Source organism: Protopterus annectens, chromosome 4.part1 (genome assembly GCF_019279795.1).
Source record: "Protopterus annectens isolate FY-2018-M chromosome 4.part1, PAN1.0, whole genome shotgun sequence".
Classification (NCBI taxonomy): Eukaryota; Metazoa; Chordata; order Ceratodontiformes; family Protopteridae; genus Protopterus; species Protopterus annectens.
This window is the reverse complement of record NC_056734.1, coordinates 143,494,701-143,514,078: the sequence shown is the minus strand read 5'-3', so window position 1 is coordinate 143,514,078 and position 19,378 is coordinate 143,494,701. Positions and strand designations below refer to the sequence as shown.

At 36.3% G+C, this 19,378-nt stretch overlaps 1 protein-coding gene across 2 annotated transcripts in view; it reads left to right on the top strand.

Moving 5' to 3' along the window:
* LOC122800784 (collagen alpha-3(IV) chain-like) overlaps positions 1-19,378 on the top strand; it is a 1,680,215-nt gene that overhangs the window by 1,165,956 nt on the left and 494,881 nt on the right. For both annotated transcript variants that reach the window (XM_044070045.1, XM_044070046.1), the window contains exon 37: positions 16,719-16,858. In XM_044070045.1, coding sequence (XP_043925980.1) covers positions 16,719-16,858 — 140 coding nt within the window. The remainder of the gene's footprint in view (positions 1-16,718; positions 16,859-19,378) is intronic.

Here is a 19,378-nt window from a genome sequence, read left to right as displayed (position 1 = left end):
TAAAGAATAGACGCACAGCAAAAAGCTTTAGTCTAATGGTGGAGAAGACATACTAACATGAATACCTAAAGAAAGAGAGAATATTGGATTGGCCTGACCTGATAAAGGAAAATAATTACTGCAATTGATTATAGATGTTGCTAGATGGCAAAAAAAAAAAAAGAAAATATTTGTAAAATTTCTTTACAAGGAAATTAAAGAAAACCTGGGCCATTTTATTGGTGAGCTTGATGAACAACAGTAGACATTTGGAATGTTAATGGGGAGCACAAAGTTTCAAATTCCTAGTTGATCTAGAATTGTGATGTAGCTCCTAAAGTTTTAAAGAAGAGGGATAGGACTTTGTAAGATCAAATCATATGAGACCAAATTTAGAAGCCCAAAGTTGATTTCACAGAGTTAAAAAAAATCCTGAAAGACAAAATTCATGAGACTATTCAAGAAAAATGGAACTTATTCTTAAAGTTATGATCCTGGTTTGAATCACAAAGATTACCAACTAACTTGCAAACTAAATTAATAACCCAGTAATGTAATAACTAACTATAAATAAAATAAATAAAATTAAAGTTTACACATACTACCCCAGTAAAATACAAAAGGTACAAGAAAAGCCTAAAGATTATTTTCCTTAACTGTAGTGATTCATCATTAAGCCTGTTTCTGACTTCCAAGTTAAGGCTTACATAAAGTGGATCAACGGATCTGTATTTTATCTCACAGAGAAATGTATTTTTCAGTGTAATGTAGTCTTTGATGTACTGTTTTTTCAAGACTAGCTAACTGGCTTAGGTGAGATTAATCCTTGTTGCTTTTTATGATTTCTATGAACAGGAGTTACCTTTCAGGATGATTACATATGTTTAAATATGCGGTTATCTTGTTTAACATTTTCTTGTGATGCTCTTTAGCTGCATAATGCCAGGTGCAGATAATTCTTCACAACTGGCATTCATTTTACACCTCTTTTATGTTCAAAATGTTGCATATATTTTGTTCTTTCAAAATCTTCTGAGAATGTTGCAAAAATTGCATAGCCAACTCTACCATCAAAATATTTTATTTATTTTTATTTATTTATTTTATTTTACATTTGTTTACTGGAAAATTCTGACTACACAGATCCTTTTTAAGCAGAGGCCAGGGGACAAAAGCTCCAGTAAAATTTATAAAACATTAACAAGACTACAGCAGCAACAAAAATTACAAATGTTGAGAAGAATATAAGATGGACTTAATAGAGTAGAACTTTTAAAAGTTAGTGATACTTGTATGACTGATATATATTACTAGAGTTAGACATTCTGTTATAACATGCAAACTTTTCTGTGGGAATGAACATTATAGAGTTAAATGACTCTAAAACAATTTTAGCAATACTTATTGCTAAATTAATACAAAGACGTTGATGATTGGTGTTTCATGGTGATTGTCTCCATCATAATCTGGAATATGCTCATTTATATGATATAATGTTTTTAAAAATATTCAGAAAGTATACAAAATAGTCAAGCAGGATAAAACGGTGGCCAAAAATCTAGAACAAGTGAGATGAAGAGAAAATGGGCAGGGTGGCAAACAAACAAAAGTCAAAAATAAAACAATAGTACACTTTATTCAAACTGGTGAGCACTTTTGCATTATAAACACGTCTTCAGACCAACTAAAAATTAATTAAAAACAGCACCATTAAAGTCCATAGAGAACTTGATTTAACTTTTACTATGAGCCTTTGTCATAAAGACTGTTATAAGTGTTCTTTATTACATAGAACTAGCATGCACCCTAAACACATTTTTAATAATGTTAAGGGACAGGGCATGCGTGTTTCTTGTCTGAATGCCAAGGATGAATGATTTTTACATGATATACCTTCTTTGTAACAGGACCTGGTTAGTAGAGGCTATCAGAGAAGGGAGGTAGAAGAAGGACTAGTCTTTAGTAAATTGTCGAGACAGATTAAGTCCAGACGATACTTTTCTTCATCAGAGTACAACCCAGTAATGTAGTTTCGCCCTGATAAGACAGATGTTATGATTTCAATGTACTATAGTAGTAACACCAAGTTGATTACAGATATATTTAGGAAGAATTAGTTATCTTGCTTGCTGATGACTGAGTTAGGGAATTTATTGGCTCAAAACCTCATTTCTGTTATAACAACAAAAGCCCCTTGAAGAGCGCATTAGGCTATCCTACTATGTTTAAACACCCAAAGATTGATGGATTGGTTGGCACTTATCCTTGTGACAGCTGTAGTTACTGCTCCTTGATAGATAGCACTAATCATTTTAAGTATCCAGATACAGGGGTTGAGCATACCTTTAAGATCAGGGCTGAGTGTTATACTATGGATCTTGTCTATGGATCTTGTCTATCTAGCTTATTGTGTATAATGTAAATGTTTTTATATTGGTAAAACAAATAGCTCACTTAGAGGATGAGTGAACACTTGTACCATATTAAGAAAGGTAACAAGCGTAATGCTGTTATTAAACATGTTGTCGAGAAGGACAGCACATACTATTTTATGTTTTTAGTTATTGATAAGTTGTTTACTGTAGGACGTTTAGGTCATTTTGGCAATATGACAGAGAGGTCCGAGTCCTGATGGATTATCTCTTTAAGAGCTGACAGTGGATCGGGCCTGAATGAACATGTACCGCTTAAGCCAGTATTTAAATCAAAACAGCTTCTTAAGTAATTTATGCATTTTTATTTTTATGGTACAGACATTTTCATGAGTTGATGATGTTTTAGAATATTATTACTTTTATAGGTAGTAATTTGGTTGATTTTTCAGAGCTTTTGTCTTTTGATTGGGTGACATTTCATGAGATAGGCTATAACAGAAATGATGATACCTTGTATCCAATTGGTTGTTTTGGATTTTAATTGTTTCTATATAAATAGTGTTGTTTTTAATTAATTTTAACTTGGTCTGAAGAAGCTTTTATAATGCAAAAGTGCTCACCAGTTTGAATAAAGTGTACTATTGCTTTATTTTTTACTTTTGTTTGTTTGCCACTCTGCCATGTTTTAGTGTCTGTTTTTTCTTCATCTCAGTTTTTAAAAATATGTCTTTACTAATGATAATAAATCTTTTAACAAAAAAGTATATTTATAAATGACAAATGTTCTGTAATAGCACATATACCTAGTATATTTGTTTTCTTAGCAGACAATTACTGCAAAGCTCTTTCAAATAAGATGCCATTTAATTTTCATTAATAATTTTAAATAATTTTATAAGCATAATTATTATTTATTTTGGGTAAACGATAGTTTTTGAGTGTACAATTAGTTTTGATGTGTTTAATTTGCTACAAAGTATATAGGAGAGGGCTATAAGAACTACTGTAGATGTCAGATCACTGTCACATCCAGACTGCTTTTAAGACACTTATTTTTTAATCATACAGAAGATTAGGTAGAGCTGGGTACACTGCATATGAATCTACAAGTAACTGATTCAGTTAAGACTATGAATGGCAGTTTAATCAGACCATTAATTTAGTAAGAGCATGGACTTCTAATATTAAATGACAATGATTACTATGAAGTGACTGGAATGAACATGGATGAAAAAGCACTGATTATTTCAATGTAGGAGACAGGTGTTTAAAAGGACTTAATGATTTTTAACAGTGAATGTATCTGTATTAAATTACACCAACAGAATGGTCAAGTATCCCATGTGCTTTTATCATGTTTTATATTTGTGGATTACTGCAGGCAACCATCTTTCTCAAACTTTAGTAATCTATCTTACATCACAAGTATGTATACTATAGCCAAGTATACTAAAGGAGGCATACCTATTTATTATGTATGTATGTATGTGTGTTTACATGTATTCATTCATTTATTTATTTATTTATTTATTTTCATTTGCTATTTGGGATAGTCCAACTGAAACAAAGCTCATTTTGAACAAAGTCCCATAGAGAAAAGCCCCAGGAAATACTTGTATTGATACTTCATAACAGAATAGGTAATGGAATGAGTAGCTAGTAGCAATGATAAATATTGAATGCTATAAAAACATAAAGAGAATGCAAGTAAACATATCTCACTGTGAGTGTAAAGTGATGAGTTAAGTCATTTTTACAGGTTTTGTACTGTGAGCTGAAAGTACCATGCACAAATAAAAATGACAAAGAGAAAAAAACTGGTAGTGCTGCTTGCTTTTCATTCAGTGCTATGAGATGAGATATAAATATGTCTTAATATGAATAGGTGTGCTTCTGTTTCTCAAGTCCACTGTGTTCCCTAGCTCTTAATATTGACTGCATATAGCGCTTAACACTTTACTGTTTATAGTACTTGAAATGTTCCTACTGTTGAGTTATGCAGATTAGAGTTTAAGTTGTTTTCATACTTAGTACATGTTCTAACTATACTCAGCACTATCATTCTGTCACCCCTTCATCTCCTGACATTTGTATTCAAGCCATATAGCCACCTACCTTGTTATTTTTCCAGAGCACCCTACTATGATTAAGTTAAAAGGACACAGGCTGTCACTAATGCCCAACAACCTTGCAGGCTTTACCTAGTGATTTCTAACTTTAGTCAGCCTCTGCTTTTCATACTGCAGATAGCATTTTGACTGTTATCACTGTCAGGACAGACATGTTCTTGGGGAATTCCTGTGCACTGCACTACCCATAGCACACTATTTTGGATCAACCTTGTACTGGCTAGTACCTGCATACACCCCTTTGGTCAGAATTCTGGCCAGTATATTCTTATAACTCACAGCTGTTACTCCAAGTTCAACTGCAGTTATCAAAGAAAGATCCCAATATTCAGGCACTCTTCCGCTGTGCAAGTGAATCAGCTAAATGCTAATGTTCCTTTTTCAAAATATATTAAAGCACATGTACCAAAATGATGACTTACATAGACAGTTGGGAGCATATCAGTCTATCAACAGCTGTTTCTACAAATGATGAAAGACTGAAGTAAAAATGCAGAAACAACTTTCAGAAACAGTGGAGTTTTCATTTCTCTCCACTATTGTATAAGTGTGGGGAGTATGAAGGGTATCCCCCACATGGGGGTTGTTGGGCAGGTCTTGCCTCCCCAAAAAACTTAACTCCTCAGTTCACCTAAGGTTGTTTCAGGAGGTTTGTTCCAGTGAATTTATTTTTGTAGAAAGTGATTTCAACTAATTAGCATAATTACACATAGTTTTGCTAATTAAAATTACCTTTATAATCCTATGCAAAGAATGAAGATGATACGAATATTCACATTTCACTCAAAATGTGACTTATTTTCCCCAAACAATGGGGACTTGACTTTTAATCTGCATTTTTGTAATGCATAGCTGTCATTAGGCACCAGTGATACATGTAGATCAACCAATGAGCAGAGAACCCCCTGAACATCCAAGACTGTGTAGCGGCTGCAGACGTTTTAGGTAGCTGGGGAGGGGGATGTAGGTACTTCATTCTCTGATTGTGCTCTTTATCTTAAACAGGGTTGAACTATAATCCCGATTTACATAAAACTGGTAATCAGTGAATGAAAAAGATTGCTCATTCTTCAGTTACACGCTTTATCCTAAATAGGGTTGCAGTATGACCATGTTAAGATAAAGCTGGTATAAACTGAATGAATGTGTGGTAAGCACTAGAGATCGGTTGCCCAAAGCAACTGATTTCAGTGCTTGCCTTGTGTTTTAGGAAGACCAGATGGGCCTTATCTTCAGGGAGATGCTTTTCTCTTTTAGAGAGTTTTATAAATACTGGTAGAACACATTTATCTCAACTGGCCCTGATTTTATAGAATGGACTTAATTTTACTTCATATTGTTAGTCTTTTACTCATCAATTTTGTAGTTTGCAGTCAAAATGCTGAGAACTGCATACATTAAATAATAACAGTAAGTTGACTTTCACACTTTATAGCCTTCAGAAAATGAATGCCAATACAAAATGTCTTATTCTTCCATTTTTTTTCTATGTGTATAAGAGCAGCATTTAAATCTAGCCATGATTTTGGTCCCTTTGTTTTTCGGGGATTTGTCCCTGATTCCTGAGATATGAGGTTGATACCTGATAGTTAATATGTGGGCAATGATATCAGTATACACTGAACACAGAAGTAAAACATTAATTTTTAAGAAATCGTTCATTTGAGTAGTTAGAGCTGTGGTTTGGGATTGCTCTGAATGACAGCAACAACTGAAATACATTACATGGCAAATTCCATCACTTTCTTTGTGCTCACATATTAGTGGTAGTTATACAAAAGACAGGTGAGTTAATGTTGGGAAAATCCACCACGTGTATGAGAGAAAGAAGCTGGAATACATTACTGTGAGTAGTCTTTTATTTTCCTTATCTGTTGTCTGATTATGAAGAAAGTGAAAGACAATTATGGCTACAGTAATGTGCATAGGAAGTAGCTGTATTGGGTGGGAGGGCAGGATATGTGTGTAAACAACTGATCATCAAGCTGTTTTTTCGATGGCAAGGAGTGTGTGTGTGTGTGTGTGTGTGTGTGTGTGTGTGTGTGTGTGTGTGTGTGTGTGTGTGTGTGTGTGTGTGTATGTGTGTGTGCCTGTGCGTGTGTGCATGCATGTGTGCACTCATGCATGCCTATGTCCATGTAGGTCCATGTACAGACATGTGTATATGTGCACTCCTTCATGCACACATGCACATGTCTTTGCACGTGCATCTGCCCGTGTGCTCATACATGCATGTATGTAACTGTACATGTGAATATATGTATATGTGTGTGCATGGTTATGTGCATGTGCAAGCTCAGGGAGTTGAAATAAGTGTTACTATCTGGCAGTTTAGCGCAAAATAATAAGACTATGAGCTGCATATAAGCTTCATCCTGAAGTCCTGGGTTTGAGTCCCTCAATCTTCGCTCATTATGTGACTATGAGAAAGTCACTTAAGTAGATAGTGCACGGCCCCAAAAAGGAACAGTACAATGGAAAATCAAAAGACCAGCACACAGTGATGTGTGTAAAAGACTAAATTTTATTATAACATGTAACGTATAAAGAAAACAGACCCGTTTCAGTTGAAACAAAAGCCTTCATCAGTGTGAATCATAAAACACATAATTACAGATGCCCTTTTTAAACAACATATTTCAAACAAAAGTCCTGCTCATTGGTTGACTATAACTGTTCATTTAACCCAGGTGAAAACAAACCACACAACTTGATAATCCACTTTTTTTTCTTTATTATTTAGTATAGAATGCCTGGTATATACTAACTCCAGAATCGCACTACAGTGGGTTAAAGGGCATATACATTTTAGTTGCCCAACAGTACTTACATTCAGTGAAATGTAAGGTTGCCACCCATCCTGCTGTCAGCGGGAAACTCACGGGTTGAGCTGCCTCATCCTGTTGCCCGCTGTGCAAAGTAGTGGGACTTGAAAAGTCTCGCTTTTCAATCACACTGAATTGCCACAATTACTTCCGGCTTTTCCATGGCAATTCAGTTACGTCACCAACTCGGACCTGCAGGCAAAGCTACTGCCTGTTAGGTCCGGGTGCTTTAATCCATGAAGCAAATGGCTGAAATTCATGAAAGGGGTGGGAATTGGGGCAGGAAGAGCCCTGCAAAGATCGCGGCTGTAGGAGTGCTTTGTTTTAAGCGCTTCTACAGCCACTAAAAAAACGATGAGATTTGTTTTTTGTTTTTTTATTCTAATGAGCCATCCATCCATCCATCCATCCATCCATCCATCCATCCATCCATCCATCCATCCATCCATCTATCCATCCAGCCATCCATCCATTCATCCAGCCAGTCAGCCAGCCAGCCAGCCAACCACCCAGCTATCCATTCATTCATGCAGCCAGCCATCCATTCATTCATGCAGCCAGCCATTCATTCATGCAGCCAGCCATTCATTCATGCAGCCAGTCATCCATCCAGCCAGCCAACCATCCATCCAGCCATCCATCCATTCATGCAGCCAGCCAACCATCCATCCATTCATGCAGCCATCCATCCATCCAGCCAGTCATCCATTCATTCAGCCAGCCATCCATTCCATATATATATATATATATATATATATATATATATATATATATATATATATAGAGAGAGAGAGAGAGAGACAGAGCTTCCCTATTCCTTCTTGAGCGTAGAATGGCAAAGATAAACTCCCTTATTGCTGTTTTTCATAGGAAATCACTGCTTGTTTGACTTCTAAGTATGCACAGGCAGTATGGTTCCTTTCTCTTGGGAGCGTTCTTACTTCTTTATCTTTATGTCACCATGGAGTTGGAATACACAAGTTTTAGGAGTAATGGGTCTTGCCCCCCCATCCTACACGATTGTGCAGAGGAGTTTGCATCAGTGGAAAAATGCAGCTGTTGTGTTTACCAAATAAATAACTCAGAAGAGAGCAAGTTAGCATATTTTAACAGACAAGGAAACAAGTCTAAAAAGTTAAACTGAAATATTGCAGCTTTTTATCAATAGATGTCAGGTTGCACAATTAATATGTCTGTATTGTCTATAGCTTAGTATAACGAACTGTCACTGAAAATATGTAAAATTGGCCGAATCATTTATTGCTTGTAATGGAATATATACTAGAATATGTTATGTAAAAATAGTATTGACTAGTTAACATGCTACAATGACTCTCTACTCTTTAATAGAAAGATTCTTCCTGATATCAGTTATACAGTCCCAATCCCTCAAAATCCATATTTCTCCAGCTACCCTGCTTTCAACTACAACTGCAATGAATCTAAAGACCTTGCCTCCTTCCTACTCCAGCTAATCTCCATCCTACTTTCTGGTGACATACATCCTAATCCCGGACCCTCAGACAACCATGCTTCCAACCCTAACTTGTCTTCCTGACCCTCTCATCATAAATCTCTCCTTTATGCTACCATTAATACCCAAAGTTTACACAATAAACTTCCTACCCGTCATGCCTGGCTGTCCCATTACCACCCTGACAATCTCTCTATCACCAAAACATGGCTAAAACCCCACATAAAAGACTCCAAAATTACCCCTTCCAACTACAAGATCATAAGAAATGACAGAAGTCTAAAGAAAGGTGATGGAGTAACCCTACTTTTTATCTCCTCCCTAACAGTGACACCTTATATCAAGCCTATACCCCAATTCGCAACAGCTGAACTAACCCTGGACCTCCTAAAAATGAATAACCATAAAAACATATGTATAGCTGTCCTATATATTCCATCAGGAAATAACATCCCCATTCTTGAAGATATCCTATCTTGGTTCTCATTCAATAAAAGAAATGAAACTAAACTCTTAGGTGATGTACATATAAACTGGACTTCTATTCAATCACCTACATCACCTCAGAATTTAAACGTATACAACTTCACCCAAATAATTACTTCTCCTACCAGATTCAATAAAGACAACAACTCCGGTAGTGTTCTGGACTGGATATTAGTTTCTCATCCTAACTCCATTTCTGACAACAGCACCCTACCCAACTCCCTCAGCGATCATCTTTCGGCCTTTGCTCATCTCTCACCATCCTCCCTCCATCTTCACCACAACTACATCACAACTCGTAGTCTAAAAAAGTCAACCCTCAAGCTTTCTCTGACTCACTAAAACATATGAATTGGAACCCTGGAAAAACCCTCCCTCATGATGATGCTGTTTCATAGGTTCATAGGTTCATAGGTAGGTACTAGGGCCTATACAAGCCCAGCCAAAAAGGTACCCTGGCTTTTGCCACACAAGAAAATTATTTTCCTGTACCACTGTCGAGCAGAGCCACAGAGGTGATCCCCAGGGTGAATTTCCTATTTCCCATCCAATCATCAAGATTTTTCTTGAAGAGAGCTAATGAGGAGTTTTGTTTGATATAGATAGGTAGTTTATTCCAGAGTATGGGAAGTCTCTTGGACAGGAATCTATCCCTCCAGCATGTTCTGTTTATTGTGGTGACAAGGTTTAGGTCCCTAGAATGTGTAGCTCAGAGGGATTGGGATTTCTTTAAGTGGAGCATGTCCAACAGCTCTGGGTTTGACACAGCTTTGTATGTTAGGCAGAGATCATCTCTGAGTAGGCGATATGCGATGGAGTAAAGCTGGAGTTTTTTGAGACGGTCTGCGTAGGGCATCTGTTTGAGGCCAGTAATCCTCTTTGTGAGGTATTTCTGTGGCCTTTCCAGTTGTTGTAGATGTCTTGTGAGGTACATACCAAAAGGGGCGTTGTACTCTATAATGGGTCTAATGAGTGATGAGTAGAGGGGAACAATGACCTCTTTTTTTCTGGATGAGAAACCTTTTGTGATGAGGTGTGCCATGTAGAAAGATTTCCTGACTACTGTGGCAATGTGATTATCAAAGGAGAGACTACTATCCACCTGTGTCCCAAGATCTCTTATCACACTTTCAGTGTTAAGTATACTACCCCCTATGTTGTAGTTCATGGGTACAGAGTTTTTACCAAAGGGGATGACAATGCACTTTTTGGCACTGAGCTTGAGGCCATGGCTTTGATACCAGGCATCTGTCTCAGTGAGGCCCTTTTGTAGGATGTCCACATCATTAGGAGTTTCGATTATGGCTCCTAGTTTGCAGTCATCTGTGAACTTCGTTAGCCAAAGACCTTCTGTGTTAGCCTGTACTTTAGAGAAGTAGATACCAAACAGGAGAGGACCCAGGACTGAACCCTGTGGTACTCCACTTGTCACTGGTCTGAATTCGGATTTGGAGTCTGCTACTTTCACAGTGTGGGTTCTGTCAGTGAGCCAGTTGACAATCCATCTTGTGACATAGGGATTTATACCTAGTTTAGTGAGTTTATCTATAATTCCAGAGTAGGGGATGGTGTTGAAAGCCTTAGCAAGATCTAGATAGGCTGTGTGAACCACCTTACCCTTGTCAACGGCTTTGGTGACTGCTTCAAAGAAGTCTATCAGGTTTAGGAGACATGATCTGCCTTTTACAAACCCGAACTGGGTGGAGTCCAGAGTTTTGAGATTACCAATGTCTTTGTTTATAAGTTCCATGATAATATATTCCATGGCCTTGCAGACCAGGCTCATCAGGCTAATGGGACGGTAGTTCCTGGGGTCCATGGTGTCTTCCCCCTTGTGGCGTGGGATAACCAACACTGTGCACCATTCAGCAGGCACAAAGCCTGAGGTGAGGCTATGACTGAACATGGTACTTAGGTGGGGTGTCAGTTCATTCTGTAATTCGAGTAGAATGCAGCCTGGGATGTTGTCTGGTCCCATGGATGCTGTGTTCTTGGCTTTGGAGAGTGTGGTTTTTACCTGTGCAGCTGTGATTACAGGAACTTTGCATTCTTCCGGTATAGAGATGGGCTCTTTAGGGGGTGAGAGGGGGGTAAAGTTAGCACTGAACCTATCTGCCAGGATGTTGGCAATATCAGTTGGTTCTGTATATTTAGTGCTATTGTGCTGTAACTCAGAGCAGATCTGGGTGTTGCCATTGAGATTTTTAACATAGCTTTAGAATGCTTTGTGGTTGTCTTTAGAATCAGTGGCAATTTTGTTTTCGTAACTAGCTTTGTAGGATTGTATCAGGGATCACAGCTTCTTACTGAGGCTGACCAGGGAGCTCCTCCACTCATGGGAATTTACTCACTTTTGCAACAGTTTCTTCCTTCTGTTGTACAGTTTGTTTATGGCAGGGGACCACCAGATTGGCTTCCTTTTTTTTGAGGATAGCATCTTGGTTCTGTTTGGGATAGCATGATCCATGCACTCATGTAAGTGCTTATAAAGTGAAATTGTGTAGTATTCTGTAGTCATAACTGTATTGTCCATCTGCATGGGTGTCATGAAGTTCACCACTTCTGTCTTAAGAAGCATGAAGTTGGCTTTGGAGAAATTTTTTACCATGGTTTCCTTAATGGGGGGTGGGGGCAGGATGTGGATATCTAGGGTAATTAGCTTATGGTCGGATTGGACCAATGAGGCGTTGACTTCAGATGTGGAACACCGGTCACTCATGTTGGTAATGACTAGATCTAGGATATTGTTGCCCCTGGTGGGGGTGTGGTTCCATTAAAAATATTTTCCATTAAAAATATTTGCGCTCCTTTGGTTTAAATCTTTTATGAATTATAAATAAGATGTGTTAATGTATATATTAAATTTAACCCATAAATAAATTTATGTAAAATATATATATAAAAAATATATAAAAATATATGTACCAAAAATATGTATGTTTATATATTTGTAATGTTTACGAATTTATTTTATCTAGTCAAAGATTTTATTTTTAAAATACTACTGATTGATAAATGGTGGTTCATCCCCGGTCAATTGTTGGAATTTAACCTTATTTGCCATTCTAGTTCTGATTTTTCTAGCATAGGTTGCCAAGCTCCACCTCTTTCATGTATTTTTATTACATCCAAAACTACAAATTTAAATGAGTGTTCTGGGTAATTTATAATATGTTTTGCCAGTGCATTGAATTCACAACCATCCCTTATTGCCCTTACATGTTCACTTATTCTTTCTTTAAATTTCCTTTCTGTTTTACCCACGTAAAACATAGGGCAATTTGTACATATTCCACAATAAACTACTTTTTCAGTAGAGCAGCAAGCTTTGTGTTTTAAAATAATTTTTTTATTGGCTACATTTATTTCTGCGGTTTCAAAGATATATTTACAAAATTTACAATTCCCACATTTAAAAGTTTTTCCAGATCCTTCTTTTCTCTGTGATTCAAAATAATTTTTCATATTTTTTCCTTTTTTATATACTACTATAGGTTTTTCACCAAGAATATTATGTAATGTTGTATCATTCATTAAAATTTGCCAATTCTTGTTTAAAACCTTTGTTACTGCTCTACTTTGAACACTAAATTTTGTTATAAAGGAATTTCTGTATTTTTGTTGTGAACAATTTGTTTCATCTAGTATTTCAATATTTGATACTATATCTTCATTATATTGAATGTATCCATTTGTCGCTGTTGTCCTTTCAACACTCATATCATTAATAATATTTAAGAGGGGTTGATAAAAGGAATTTTTTCTCTTCGTCGACACTTCTGTCATCACTTCAGACACTAACTCCATTGGATACCCTCTATTTAAAAACATATTCTTTAATATTATACATTCATTTTTAAAATCATCCCATTTAGTCACCATCCTTGCTGCCCTCACAAATTGGCCTTTTACTACGGCCTTCTTTTGTGAAAAAGGATGGCAACTACTATAGTGTAGGAATGTGTTGCTATACGTTTTCTTGCGAAATATTTCTGATTTATAACTATTCTCGTCTTTTTTTAATAAGACGTCCAAAAATGAAATAGTGTCTTCATTATATGTAGCTGTAAATTGTAAAAATGATGTTGTGTTATTAATATATGTTATAAATTCCTCAATTGAATTTTTATCCCCCTCCCACAATATAAAAATATCATCCAAAAAGCGCAAATATAATTTGCAATGTTTAAAATATTCAGATTTAAAAACTTTTTCAAATTCCCACATATACATGACAATATTAGCATACAAGCCACCACAGGGGGATCCCATTGCTACCCCTTCGTCTTGTATATAAATATTCTTATTAAAGTAAATGTAATTATTTTTCAAAGTTATTTCCAATAAATTACTATGCAAGTTAATTATATTCTGTCCCAATCCTTTCCCTGTTAGATAATTTTCAAACATGTCAATCCCTTCATTGTGTGGGATTGTAGAATACAAATCCTTTACATCAACAGTTAGTAGTACATCTCTTTTATCATATTTAACATTGTTCATGATTTTTAAAAAGTGCCACGAATCTTTTAGTAGATGCTTCTCAGTTTGTATATATTTCTTAAGATTATTGTCTATGAATTTAGCGATTGGGTATGTTATAGACCCCCATGCATCTACTATAGGTCTAAATGGTGGCTTTTCAATGCTTTTATGGAGCTTTGGAACCCCAAAAAAGGCAGGTATTGTTGGGTAGTCTGTATTTAAATAGTTGAATTCATCTGTGCTTAAATCCCCATCTATGAATAAATCATACAAGGTCCCCCTGATACGTCTATAGGCTGTGTTCATTTCATTTAGGGAACTTTTTTTATAAGTATCCCCATTTAAAAGTTCTTCCATTATTTCATTATAATCACTTTTATTAAACCCTGTCATATCCCCTCCCTTGTCTGGTTTTATGAATCTGATGGTATTCATATTACTTAAATCTTTCAATAATTCATTTTCTTCTTTTGACAAATTATATCCTCCTTCACTATGGGAATTTTTTAAAATCAGCTGCACAGATATCGATGTTCTCCATTTTACGGAGTGCCTCGAGTGAGTGCATTTTGAGATTTAGACTTCTAGCATTGAGTAGCATTACCCTCAGTTTTTGCTTGCCTGTTCCTGTTACAGTGGTGAATTTGTCATTTGAACCTTGCCTAAAAAAGGCAGTATAGGGGTGGCAAGAACCTTAGCCAGTATTCAGAATCCCAGGGGTGACAGGTGCAGGCCATCTCTGGCAAAGCATCATGGTCTGTCGACCATGTCATCCCAGACAGACAGATACTGGATCCCTTTAGAATGGCACCAGAAGCTTAGCCAATTGTTGAAGTCAATCATTTTGTCCTTGTACTGCGGTATCATTCTGGGTGATGGCAGGATGCTACTCAGGGCTAGGGTCATACCTGCCTGGGCTACAAGATCAGAGAGCTCTTCCATGTCTCTTTTCATGTAGTCCAGGGAGGTACATCTCAGGTCGTACACACTAACATGGACAATGACAGAGTCATATTTGTACTTGTTGTGGAGTGACCTGAGTGCTTGGGTTATGTGGTGGATCCTGGCACCTGACAGACAGCTGACAGTAACCTTCTCCTTGTTTAGCCTAGTGAGCGGGACATCAGTGTGCCTGACTATAGAGTCACCTATGACTAGTGTGTTGGGTACGTTGTTTTGCCTTATTGGCTGTGGTTGAGTGGCACACTGAGTCTGCGGGCTATGTGTCATTTGGGTTGTGTTGGGGGATGGAGGTTGCTTGCGTTTCTGCTTTGGAGGTCTCTGTTGCTTAAACAGATTATTAATGAGAGCCTCCGCGAATGTTTTTGTGTTACTATGTGTGGATTTTGGTGGTGTAGATTTAGTGAGACTATGTTATGAGTGTGGTGTGGTGCAAGTGTTTACCTTCTCATACTTCAATACTACATTCAATAAGCTACTAGATAGATTCACTCCCCCTTGAACTAAAAGAATCAAAAATCCACCCCTTGGCTAACTAAAGCAACTATTAAACTCATGCATCTCTCAGAAAAATCTTAGAAGCATTACCAAAAATTTAAAACACCTAACACCCTTATTGAATATAAGCAACTTTGTAATCAAGTGAAAAATAAATTGCTTCAGACCGAAAGTCCTACTACTCCAAACTTCAAAACAATCATAGATCCACCCAAAATAATATTGGAACAGTATATCTGCTCGCCTCTCTCCTGGCAAAAAAGAGAATCCCTGTCCTGACCCTAAATCTCCAGATCACATCTTAGCTACCCAGTTCAACTCCTTCTTTAATGATTCAATAGTCAAGCTCACCGCATCATTCTCCAATAACACTTCTACTCCACCCTCATCCCACACCCTCAACTCTAGTCCCACTGTCAGTAACTCTACTCATGTCCCCCCTTAGCATACAACCCATCTCTCTGCACACCATAAAAAACTTATACTAAACCTAAAGCCATGCTCTCATGCACCAGACAATATGTGATGCACTCCACTCCTTGAACTGGCTGGAGCTCCCCCCACTATCTCTCTTACATTCAACTGTTAACTGCTCACAAACTAATTTTCAAACCACTAACTGCCCTTCCCTCTCCTCCATACTCATCTTGCATCATCCTGACAGATTACTTAGGTCCAGTAACCAGAACCTCCTCAAAGTGTACAAACCCTTAAGCGCACCAGGGCAATTTCTCCTGTCTTTCTCCCTTGCTTGTCTATGGAATTCACTACCCCCCCCACATTCGAATCACCCAAAACCCCTCCCCCTTCAAGACCATGCTACATTCCCATCTGTCTTCTCACTGGGAATGCTGATGCTCTCACCCCACCTGACTCCCTCGATTTCATTTCTGCTCCCCGTCCTCTGTATTTTCCTTTCTCAAAACTCAACCTACTGACTCCCTTCATTTCATTTCCACTCCCTCCCTCATTTCTCCATTCTTGTAACTCAATGTATTTACCTCTCACTGTTTTACTCTCCTTCTCTAATTCTTTCTACCTCTCCCCTCATGAAATTAAGAGTGCATGTATGCCTGCACTCCAAATTATACTCCAAAATACTTGTGTTTTAATTTTATTCAATGCTTTGTTACAACACCTTGCTCAAATTTTATTATTCTGTCTTATTTGTTACAATGTTTTAGTAGTAATTAAAAATTGTATTGTACTTTTTTAACTTTGTAGATATTAGCTTTGTAATTTTTGTGTATGTAGCTTTTCTCCCCCAGCCTCCATTGAAAATGAGCTAATTTTCGGTCCAATGAACTTTCCCGGTTAATAAACTGCAAATAAATAAATAAAACGTATTTTTACCACAAAAACCTTAGTTTAAACCTTGTCTATAACAGATATTCAAACAAATATGCATTTAATGTAAGAGCACAAACATGAATTTTATATATTTGATCTGAATTTACTTATGCTATGATCATGTGTACATAAATAATTACTGTTCTCTGCCCACTAGGTGCAAAAGGAAGTAAAGGCTCCCCTGGACTACCAGGAATGGATGGCTCCCCTGGTCCTTGTGGGGTACATGGGCTCAAAGGTGAAAAAGGAAATCCTAGTGTTTTACGATTTGGTCCTCAAGGGGATACTGGCCCAAAGGTATGGAAAAACACATCAAAACTGCAGTTGTTATCACTTTAATGACTTACTACACTTTTTTTTCCTGAATATTTTAACTTCCAATAGTATTTTATTTTCTAAGACATTGCTTCATGGTTGTTGTCATTTTTCAAACAAAGCAGGGTCTAGTTAATGCCACAAGATGACATACATAATGTTATTTGTCAATATAGCCTTCTACTGGCTCTCATCATTTCACCGGTGTTTATCATTTGTCCGCTTCATTTTTGTTTCTCATTGTAACATTTACATTTGATATGATATTGTTCACTTTTCTTTACTAAATGGCATGCAAAACTTTGATTATTAGTGTAAATAAGACTGATATTTTATCTATATATTTTTATAAATTGGGTCAGTAAAAAACATCTTTACAGCAACTATAGTCCTGCAAAAGAAGGATGTAGCGCCCATCTCTTGGAGTTTAATTACATTAAATTGAATTAAATTGTTACTAAAGAGGATGTCATTGAAACCATATATAGATTACACATCTTACTAAACTGACTTCAGAGCAAATGTTACCATCCCCAAAATGAAGTATCACAACTCTGGGAGTTTCATATTTAAGCCCCCCCCCCCCATTGAAATGACAGCTACAGAGCAAGGAAACGACAGAAATATTATTAACATCCATTTGGACCTGCAACAGGCCTTGATTTATTTATTTGTGCTTCTTACCTGAGAACAAACTCTCATAGGACAGTACTAACAGTACTTCTTATCTTAAATAAAAACAAACATAGGTTGTAAAAATGCATATTTAACTGTATAAACATTAGGACTGACATGCTTTTGTGATCAATAGCATTTAATCAAGAATAAATACCATCTATTTTATAAACTTTAAATGAAGAATAAAATATTATCCATTCTCATTAGTCCATTCTTTAAATAACTGATTCAACATTTTCACAAGAGTGATATTTTTTTTAACCAGTGATTCTTTGTATGAGGAAGTGGCATAGTGGAAAAACTGGTGATTAACATATTCACATGTTTCTGGTTATTTAAACTCCACTTCCTGTAAATCATTCACTCTTTCTTCATACCTTATCCTTACAACATGTCTCATAGTATGATGAATTACATTTTTCTTTAATTATTATTAATATTCCTCCTCTTACCTACATTCATCCATACGCAGCACCTTTTCTCTAATTTTGTACATGCTGTTGGGATGTCACATTAAAAGTGGCAGTTATCTAGAGCAAATGCTCACACATGCAGGTATATGTGCTTACAAAACTACCCAGTTTTACTTTAAGTCAGTGCTCTACCCATATAGCTCTATGATAATTGATCGAAATACTGAAAGCCTGAACTGCAAATGATTGATCCCAGCATGTTGTCATCAAAACCTGGAAAAATAAAACACTAAAAAACTGCAGATAACAAAAAGCCAGTTTCCTTTTGTGATCTGCTAACCCTCTCACTAACTTAAGACATACTTTGTCTGAATGGAGGTAGTGTTATAGGAAACGTTTTTCAAAGGTAAGCAGGAGGATTGGGGTTAGGGGCAGGGTTAGGGTTAGTAGGCATAAGTAAAGTGGAATGGGCATCTTTCCAAAACCATTTCAGTTTTCAAGATTTTCTTTCAATAAGCAAGTTTCCCATAAACATATCACATTAGGTTTAATACTTTTCAAACGTTTACATATTTTACATATTTTCTGGTCATTGTTCAAACCATTTATGTTAAAGGATAGATGTAAGAGCAAACCCATTAAGCTCAACATACAGAAAAGTTAATTTTGAGTAAGTATACAAAACACTCTAACAAAATATTGAAGTGATTTCTATGTGGCTCATTAGTAAAAATGTAAGAAGAAAAGAAAAGCTAAATAAGGTTCTATACAGGCCTTAACTAGAAAACTAAGTAAGGAAACCTAAATAAATTATATATATATATATATAAATCTCCTTTCCTTGGAATCTAAGGTTTCCCTACCCTAATTGGAGTAGCATTTCTAGCTTAGCTACTACCAACTCAAGTCTTAAGCATTAAAGTGAAACCCCTATATTAATAGGTTACCTATTTGCTCCAGTGAAGAAATTATATAAAAATAATGTGAGATATGAAATGTATTACTCCATATCTTATCACCAATTAATAAAAATAAAGGAAAGAAGAAGGTGAGGAAATAAAGAATGAAAGAAAGACTCATAGAAACATAATTTGTTCTCCTTCTTTCTTTTATCTTGGTGGGGTATGCATCCCTCCCTCTCTACCAACTGATGCAGAAATGAAAGAAAGAAAGAAAGAAAGAAAGAAAGAAAGAAAGAAAGAAAGAAAGAAAGAAAGAAAGAAAGAAAGAAAGAAGAGATAATTTGTTAGGTGAATTTCAGTTTTTAATATAGTGTTGATAACATTATCTAAATTTAAGTATTTAATTTCATTGATTTTAGATATTGTTAGATGCAACAGAAAACAGAACAAGAACTATCGGCCTAACTTTGGAATGTGTAGTCATTCTCATTCATATTTAGATTATTTAA